The 9,870-nt window shown below is 40.4% G+C and overlaps 1 protein-coding gene across 1 annotated transcript; it reads right to left on the bottom strand.

Annotated features, from left to right (window-relative positions):
• Positions 1-4,240: 4,240 nt before the first annotated feature.
• On the bottom strand, positions 4,241-9,274 carry LEPROT. The gene is made up of 4 exons (XM_019528440.1): positions 9,158-9,274; positions 8,990-9,065; positions 6,854-7,040; positions 4,241-5,712 (listed from the first exon to the last, which is right to left on the bottom strand). The coding sequence occupies exons 1-4, from the start codon at positions 9,171-9,173 to the stop codon at positions 5,596-5,598; spliced, it is 396 nt and encodes a 131-aa protein (XP_019383985.1). The 5' UTR covers positions 9,174-9,274; the 3' UTR covers positions 4,241-5,595.
• Positions 9,275-9,870: the final 596 nt, after the last annotated feature.

Raw genomic sequence — 9,870 nt, forward strand, 5'->3', positions numbered from 1 at the left:
ACTATTGGCCAAAACGACCAAACAGCTGCCCTTTCACACCAACCACTGCCTACCAAAAATAGGATTACTTAAATAAATCATTCTTTCATTATGTTTGAAAAGCAACCAAATAAGGGGTTTAAGGTCTGCAGGTATGACATGCTCCTAATTATCCACCCTTTGGAGTTCAGAGACAGACCACAAGGGCATTCGAGACGGCAAAGTGCCACATGAGAAAAAGGCAGTTCTGCTAAGCTATTGAGAAATGACAAAAATTCAGATCTTTAATTACTATCAAAAGTGAAGGAGGAAGACAGTGCAAAAATAATATAAAATCCTGGCTACATGACACAGAGCACACTTTGACTACCTGCAGTCCACTGTGAACCTAAGCACAGCAGGAGACTCAGCAAGCTCTTTCCTTGCACCGTGTATAGCCTATCAAAGACAGCAGTCAGGATGCTTCTTCCTTTAACAGGGTTTGTTTATATGAGGCTTCCATCACTTGGTAAGATCTGAAATCCCACTGAAGCTCTACTTCCCTGCAGCATGTTTTACAGGGTGTTTTCCATAGGTTGGCAGATGCCTAAGTGTTGAGCTAACACTAAACTTACTCACAATCAGTACACGTATAGCGCATGTGGACTTACTGATGCACCATCAAGTTCAAGTTCTGAGTAAAATTTCTCTCACACAAGACATTTGCAAGCTTGTAACATGGTCCAACATGCAGCTAAAGACTCTCGCACTTGATGTACATAGACTCCTGGCCACGTGGGTCCTCTGGCACCAACAGCAGATTGGTGCTGAATCCAGACTCTATCCGTTATCTATTTATAGATAAGGATTTTCAGTCAGTGTGGGTTCTCAGAAGGGAAGTGTGGCTTGAAGAGAAGTCAGGCTTGAGTGCTGACTGAAGTCTTTTCCATATGGTGAATATGCGCAAGGATATCTTCTGCATGAGTTCTTCAGCGGGTGTTAAGTTTACAGTCTTGGTTAAAGATTTTCCCTTGTGCCAGATATGTAGAGTTTTGTTCCAGCACAGGTCTCCCAAGACTAGGAAGAGGCCCTAACAATAGCACCCCAGAATTTGCAAAGAAGTTTAATTGCAGAAATGATTATATTTCTTATCTTCCAGGGTCAGCACACGCACCTCCGAGGACCTCAAAGCTGGCTTTGACAAATTCAGAACACCTGGCAAACACAATGCAGAGGAGAAAATAGGAGTCCACCTTTGATGACCTAATGGCCTCTGGGCCTGTCTGGGGATTCAATAATCATAAAATCTTAGGCACCCATAGATAGACAAATCCCTACTTGTTCATCCTTAAAATGGTTCAGTGGTTAAGTGCTGCTAGGATGCAAGCATACAGAATAATTTCAAAACATATTCTAGTTCAGGTGGAAAGCATTACCATGCGACAGTAATTGTTTTTATGGAGAATGAGATTATGGGGTCTAAAACTTGTTCCACCATACCTTGACCCCATGAACACTTACCACTACCAGTGCATTGACTCCATCACAATGCAAACTATGCAGTGTTTTCCTTACATTTAATAGAAAGGGCAGACACAGTTAAAACATTCAAATCCAAACTAACAAAAGAAAGAGAAAAAAATCACTATAAAAGGTACATTTAAGCAGTTTTTATTAGACAACTTGGAAAAAAACAGCATGTTTTAAATTACAAATGTTTTAATACTTCATGATTTCAGTAACCTGGCAATTATGGAAAATACAAATAGTGTTTACAAAAGTTACAAAAGCTGTGCTGTATTTTAAAATAGAGAAAAGGTGATTAGTCAACAATAAAGATTTATACAATGTGTTTTTTTTTAAACTGATTGCAAAATATATAGTGTTGTTTTTATGTTAATGTCTTCTCCACACTACAATAATCTTGAGGCTAAGGCACTTCGCATACATGTTCACTGCCATGTAGAAAAGCTATAAGAAGGAAACTGTAGTAAATAAATGTTAACAGACAGTTACAGTGTGCCTGTTAGTGCACTCTTGTGAACAGATACAGCTCCTTACAAATTAACTGAAGGCTACTTCTCCCCTCCTGTGGAAACTTAGCTGAAGATTCACTCAAACAAGTTTACCTTGTGGGGGCCAAAAGAAAATAGCAAGATTTAAGCTGTACATATTAATTTGAAATAACAAAAAAATTTCAACTTGAAATGGAAAACTGATGATAACTTCCTAAAGATTGAAAATTAAGTACATAAATTTAGTGGGAAAAAAAATATTGCTTTCCTTACTCAGTATGCATCTACCAATATGAGATGCACCCATCAATGGCATCCACAGAAAAAAGGTCAAAGCTTAGAGCCATCTCTTCAGGACCCCAGTTTTTCTTTTCTTTCTTAAACACTTGTTACCGGTGCTAATTAACTGAAATCTCCTTGCTAAACCTGGAGCTACTGCCTATTCTAAAAAAAACAGAAATTTTTTTTGTTATATTTATTGCTTTCTCATTCTTTTATTCAAACTTAAATACAATTTTCTACACCGCCTCAAACAGATTTCTTTGTAGCTCTAATTTGGTAAGCTATGCAATCTTTTAGTGCATCCCTGTCTTATGTAAAAAACACTAAATTGTAAAACACCATGTGTGAAATTTAAACCTTTAAATAAGCACTTATTAAAATTTGCTTCACTGAATTTACTTGGATAGCAATGCTGAGTTTAGATACTTGCAGACTTGTGCACTTAAACTGCATTTTCAACTACACTTATTTTTTACTCAATAAATGGCAAAGTGAAATGACAGCAGTTAATGATAATATGCAAAATTTCTTCTTCAAAATCCAGGCAAAGCCTATCAACTGAGACTGACTCAAACTAGTTATTTGAACAGATAATTTTCCTAAATAATGCTTTACACTATTCAGATTCTACATTAAAATCATGCATCAGCATGGTTAAAAATTATTTACCTACAGGACGGCGACCTTGATTTAAAAGGCAGGAATAAGAACATCTGATGACGTCTGACATCTTTGCAAATATTTTTCTGCTAAATATTATGCAGTAAAGACAAGAAATAACCATTTTGAAGAAGCCAAGAAAAGTAAAATTTGCTCAAAGGCAAGTACTTCACAACAGCTGTTTCACACACACTTCAGTCTGAAATTCAACAGCAACAAATGTTGCCTCCGTTCCTCACTACAGAAGCTTACATCAGATTGATCTCTCAACTTGCAAGATACAGTGACAGTTTCTTTAAACAGAAAACACAACTGAAATATCGTAAACAATTTTTTCTATCAGTAATTTAATATTTTAGTGCACTGCATTAGTTGTGTTTCAAAATTATTTCAATTTACTTTTTCTCATTGACAAAAAGATAAGCTAAAAGATCTACCATCTTAGAAGACTAACATATTATGAGTTAGTTTTCAAACCCTGAATAAATGTGGAAATCCACAGGACTTCAGTTTGTAGTACACCAGTATTGGGAAAGCGTATTCTGAATGTCAACACACACATAAAGCAGAACAGCATTATCTTAAATCGGGGTTCTCAACCTCCAGCCCACAGACCAAGTGCGGCCTGTGGAGCCTTGGAATCCAGTCTGTAGAGCTGCCAAGGGTTGGGAAATCTGGTAGCAGGGAAGCAGTGGCAGCTAATACTGCTACCCCTCCCCAGTGCCAAAATCCCAAACCCTACTCAGTGGGTGGGAGCCAGGCCATGACCCTCCTCCTGCATGGCCAGATTGGGGCTTGGCCACACCCCCTTCCCTCCACATGGCCAGGTTGGGACCAGGCCATGCCCCTTTCTCTCACCAGGCCACATCCTCTCCCTGTAGGACTGGTTCGGGGCCGAACCATGCCTCCTTTCCTCCTGCCTGGCCAGGTCAGGGGCCAAGCCCAACCTCTCCCCCTAGTGGGGCTGTCATGTACCCTTTCCCTCTGTAGGACTGGGCCAAGTCCCCATCCTTCACATGGCTAGACTGGGGCTGGGCTACGTCTCAGTCCTCTAAATAACCTATCAGCCGCATCTGGTCCACAGAAGAACCAGGCATCACCGATCTGGCCCAATGGACAAAAAGGCTGAGCACCACTGTCTTAGATTTTTATACCACGCTCTTTAAAATCAACAACTCTTCTCCACACTTTCACAGTTAGTCCTTAATGGGCTGACAACATTTCCTTATGAACTAAGCTGTAAATATGCAGGCAGAGAAGTTACTCAGTCTCAATTTGCTGGTGCTACCAAAATATCTGCTCAATCTAACCATTCAGTGTCTTACTTCAAAGTGCAGAGGTCAACAATTGCTAAGTCCATACTTGCATGACAGAATAAATTAGAGCAACTGTTTCCTTGCACCTTTTCAGCGGTACAAAACTATTTTATATTGGCTTTCTGAGGTTAGGTTTGTAGCAGAATAAACTTCCACATAATTAAATGCCTCCTTCCCAATATAAAAGATTTGCTATCTCAGTGTAGTAGTAAAATTTGCTAATATAATAAGGTACAAATGGACAAATGCTTAATAGAATAACAGCATTTAAAATATGCTATAACATTGGAATGTGATTACCTTTTCATACAAAAAACAGTTTGTGTAAATATATTTTTAAAGTAACAAAAACAAAGATACCAAATCCTACAGTACCCACTGTATTATTGACCTCTGATTGGACTAATTAATTTCTTTATAATTCAGGCATTTCACACACAAGACTATAGAGTTGTTCAATGCATACCAATAATAAATTTCTTGATGCCAGTTCTTATATATAATTTTTCAACAAATAAGAAATGTCAGTTCTTAACATGGTAAAAGTTATAAAAATATATTATTAGATTCCACACACCCCTTGCCCCACATCCACCAACAATTATTGGGAGAACAGGAATGAAAACATTTTTTTTTTTAAACTTTCATTGGTTGAACATTGAATAAAAATGGGGAAAAAGGGGCAAGAGCCAACCTGATATTCCCTGGCTTGCAGAAGTGGGCTGCTCAGTGTAACGTGGTGTACAATGAACCTTAATGCGAAGGAGAGCCCCAAAGCTTAGAGAAATGTGAAAGCAGCCCCCTAAACAGGCACTGTTTTTTTCCCCTCTCCTTACTGTGGATCAGAAAAGAGGGTTGACAATGGCTATTATGTAGATTTGACTTTGTTTGAATTCTTGAGAAAACAAACTACTGAAAATTACAGCTATTTGTTCCATTCCTAGTCAAAGCAGAAGTCAATCAAGTCAGAGAAGCCACATAACTAAGAAGTATTTTGATTATGCTGTTAAAAATGCCAGATATGTTGGCTGATTTCCATCACATATCAACAGCACTACTATATTTAAAGATATTGTTAATAATGTACAAATTGTGAAAATGAATAAAATGGTTCACATTATTATGTAAACATATCTGGGGACAGATTTAGCCATTATAGTTATAGCTTACTCTGCACACATTAAAAAAAACTGTCAAGAGGGCTGTTCCCCCTGTGGCTGACATAAAAGTATATAAAAAGTGTATTATGTTTTGATAGTGCAAGGCTATGTGCATGCATACACATACATTCTAACATGCACAAAAACATATACACAATATATACACAGACAATGTGCTCTGTTTAGCAGCAGCACAGTGATGTCCTACCACTGTTCCCAGCTGAAGTCATCCCCCCTACCAAACACAAGGAAGAAGCCTAGAATGGTAAGGAAAATTACTGCATTGCCAGCGAGGACAAGACCACAGGCTCCCCACATGATCTGAAACACAAGATAAAAAGAAAATAAGAAAAACTGCATTCGTTAATCTGTATATACAGGTCTGTATTATTTGTATGCATTAGATAAGCTAAATGAAATACTACATAAGAGTGCTAAAAGCATAATGTAAACTACAAGAAAAAAACTGGTTACATTATTTGATTAACAACCACTGAAATTACTGTGCGGTACTTATACATTTTTCCCTTATTAGTCAGCCTTTTTAATACACCAGCTATTAGAACAAAACAGACATCTTAAAGCAGAGCCCTGTTGGTAAAGAGAACAAATAATACAATTCATTCTTAAAAGACTGCCATACTCAATGCTCTCTCAACTGTAAAGTATTTCAACAGACAAATGCAAGGAATAACCGTGCAGTAATTTGTGATGTTAAAATTTCAATAGCTTGCTGGATCCAATCATATACAATCTTACAAAATAGACCTTTTGGTCTATTTCTAGGGATGAGAGTACCCTCTTGTGGACATTTCAGATTTGACAGTAGACAAAATTCACAAGTATTTAATACAACATTTTATACAGGACCCTCGCATATAACAGTAGAAAATACCTTAGAAGGCTTAGGCAAAAATATAGGATTGTAAAACAATATTAAAAGAAAACAGTGCATTAGGAGCCAAAAAGAAAAAAAAATAAATGTGAAGGAGGCTGAAATGCCATCAGGTATGGAACAGAGAAGAATGCAGCTAGTGGGTGGATAAGGCAGGAGAGAGCAAATGCACAGAATATTTTGAAAACAAGGAGAGCAGTTATAGGCCCATGGCCTATTTCATTAGGCAAGAACACATTCTGGTCACAGATGTTTGGGTCTCTCTAATTGTAGAAACAAGACATTTAAAAAGAATGAAGAAGTTGCAATAGGCAAGGCAGGAAGTGATACAGGCTGTTATTAATTTCAGCAGAGCCACTATCAAAAATTTTGGTCAGATTTCAGATATAGCATTAGACAGACAAACTTAAAGATAATAAGGAATGAACATAGAAGCTTACAAACAAAAGTGACTCCAAGAACTGAGCTAAAGATACCATCATTTCAAGTAGCCTTGGATATAAAAGCCCATCAACAAATATGCAATGGTTTTGTTTCTTAAAATGAAAACAAGTCAACAGAACTTACTACATTAACACGTGCAAGGATGATAGGAAATCCAAAGGCAGAAACAACAATTCCAGTCGTGAAGAAATATGCCAGTTCTCTGCAGGCACTACTAGCTGCATCTGTGTCATCGCTTATTCTTTTTGCAATGAAGTGAGGTATAGGACATATGATGTAAAATATCAAGACAAACAATGGCCAGTAGACCCTGTGGGAGAAAGAGCCCCCAATAAGAAAACAAAGTCATATTTCACACAGTAGTCAAATCAGGCAGACTACTTTGTCTTCAAAGAGAAAACAGGACTTCCATAATTACCGAGGCACTAATCCAACAGAACATTAGGCATACAAGTAGTCTATTGATTTCACTAAGGCAGTGATTCTCAACCAGGGTGCCGCAGCACTGTAGGGTTGCTGAGAGATCCTTTAACGGTGCTGCACAACATAAACACTATTAGGTTTGCACATGATCCATAAGATAAATCTAGTGATTTCAAATCGGAATCCGTAGTGTCAAAAACTTTCTAACCTGCTGTGGTCTTTCTTTGTTTTTGGCAACACTACTGCTCTCCTGCTGTTCCACAGTCAAAAAATATGGCATTTTCTAAGGACTGCCTTGAGTCTAAAAAGATTTAAGAAACATTGCACTAAGACTTTCAAACGCAAAGAATTAAGCATGTGCATCTTTGTAAGATCAAGCCTGTATCTGTATCAAATAACTGAAATTAAATTCATTGATCTTTGACGATCAGAAAAAAATTAATCTTTAAGCATGCTTGATGTTTCTCTGCAATCACTAACAGAAAAGTGTGTATTTATCACTCATCTTAAATCTTAATCAAGTTTTCAAGTATGTTTATATAATCTTGCAATGCTAAATTTTTCAAATGGTATTTATAAATTACTCACATTTGATCATTAGTACACTGTTTGTGCAAGTCAGATGTAAATTTCCTTCTTTTTTCAGAATCACGTTAGTTATATCAACAAAACACCAATTAAAAATAGTGCTAGAGATTTTTTGTAAAATTAAAGACACTTAACAAAATTATATTGCATCTGGAGACTACATGCATGCTCCAGTTTATTTCTTTTTTTTTTAAGAAAAAGTTTTATTCCATTCAATTTAGGGATTTTAATAAAAATATTTAAGTGCCATATCCATATACAGGCAACCCCCGCTTAACGCTGTTTTGCTTAGTGCTATTTCACTACAATGCTCATTTTATATCAATACCTGATTCCACTTACTGCTCAGCAAGTTTTGTTGTAATACTCACGGTCGTCATCTTGGTTCATCAAAAACTTTCCATTTTTCTTAATGTTATTTCTGCTTAAAGCTCAGTTTTCCAGGAACCAATTAAAAGCACTAAGCGGGTGTTGCCTGAAGCATTGTTACCTAGGGTTGGTGTTCTAGGACAGTAGGATTTCAACACTTGAGAGTATGGAGTTAAACATATCGCAGAGCCATCCAAAAACCTATCTGTGCAAATAACGCGGGAGTGAGGTTCCACACATGGTAGATTTTATTATAAAGGTGCCCTGGGCCCGTTTTGGATGGAGCGGCATAGAAGAAAAAAAAACAGCAAGCAGACAATTAAATACCTTCTCGCTCAGTGGCATCAAACACCTGGCCCAAGGAGCCGTTTCACTGGCCTGCGGGGATGAGGCAGGACTTGGGGGACTTGTGAGGAAAGGCTGAAAAAACTAGGGTTATCTAACCTGGAGAAGAAAAGATTGATGGGAGGCTATGATGACAACCTTCAAATGCCCGAATTACCTCAAGGATGGAGACAGTTGGGACCATAAGGAGGCAGGACTAGGCGCAGTAGCCTCATGCTTCAGCAGGGGAAGTTGAGAGGGGACATCAGGAGAAACCTTCTGACTACGAGAGGGGCCAGGCACTGGAACAGGCTCCGGAGAAGTTTCGGACCTTCCTCGCAAGCGCTTATTATTTTTGTAACTGGCCTCCCTTGCAAGCGCTCAAGTTTTAGACTCTCCTTCCTTGCAAGTGCTCAAGCGCAGTTAGGGTTAGAGCAGGGGGCTACACTAGGTGAGCTGGGGCCGCCCCTCCCAGCCCTGCGACGGGCCCGACAGCCACGAGCTCTGCAGGGGGCCGGCGACCCCGGGGCCGGCGGGCGGCGGCGCCGCGGTTACCTGTAGAGCTCCAAGGCGCAGCCCAGCATGAGGAAGGTCAGGCCGATGGCGCCGCTGAAGGACAACGCGACCAGGGCTGCGGAGCGAGAGGAGGAGGCTGTGAGCCCGAGCCCCGCTCCCCGCCGCTGCTTGAGGGAGCCGGGGAGAGGAGTGGGGCCGGGGCGGTACCTTTCACTCCCGCCATGTTTCCGGGGGGAAGAGGGCCTTTCCGCGGTGCCAGGCGGCGCGGGATTAGAGAAGCAGCAACGGCAGCACCAACGGCCACTTCCTGCTTCCGGCGCAAGCCCCGCCCCTAGTCACGTGGCCAGAACCCCGCCCCACTGAGGGGGGTGGTCGCGTTCCGGCCTCGGCGGGTGTCGGCCCGCGCTGGATGCCTTGTTGGGCTGAGGCGGCCGCGCCGCCGGCTCCTCGACAGAGCCGCTGGGGCCGCGCGGCGCGCAGCCCTCCCGTGGGGCCGCCCTGCTGGCTCCGAGCAAGGGCCTGGGCCGGAAAGTTTCCCAGTACTTTTATTTTCCCGTGGGAAGTTTTCCATTTCTAAAAATGCACGCGTGGTTTCATAAAAATCGGGGATCCGGGTTGTAGCCGCACTGGTCTAAAGGAAAAGGCGATCAGGACTCGTGGTAGAGATGATTTCTTTTATTAGACCAACAAGATTTTTTTGCCAAAAGAATTCTTTAATTGCAAAACTTCTGGGCACCAGCACCCTTCATCAGGCGTCGGAGAAATGGTGGTAAAGGTTCTCCTGGGTAGAAACGCCAGTTGGTATGTCACAGGATTTTACAGAGGAGTCAATCGATGGAAAGAGGAGTCCTGTTTTATAAAAGTCATCGGTAACAAGGAACAGATGCCAATACAATATTAGGCAAGCTTGGCAGTTTCAA

Source organism: Gavialis gangeticus, unplaced genomic scaffold (assembly GCF_001723915.1).
Source record: "Gavialis gangeticus isolate Ggan-Ray unplaced genomic scaffold, GavGan_comp1, whole genome shotgun sequence".
Classification (NCBI taxonomy): domain Eukaryota; kingdom Metazoa; phylum Chordata; order Crocodylia; family Gavialidae; genus Gavialis; species Gavialis gangeticus.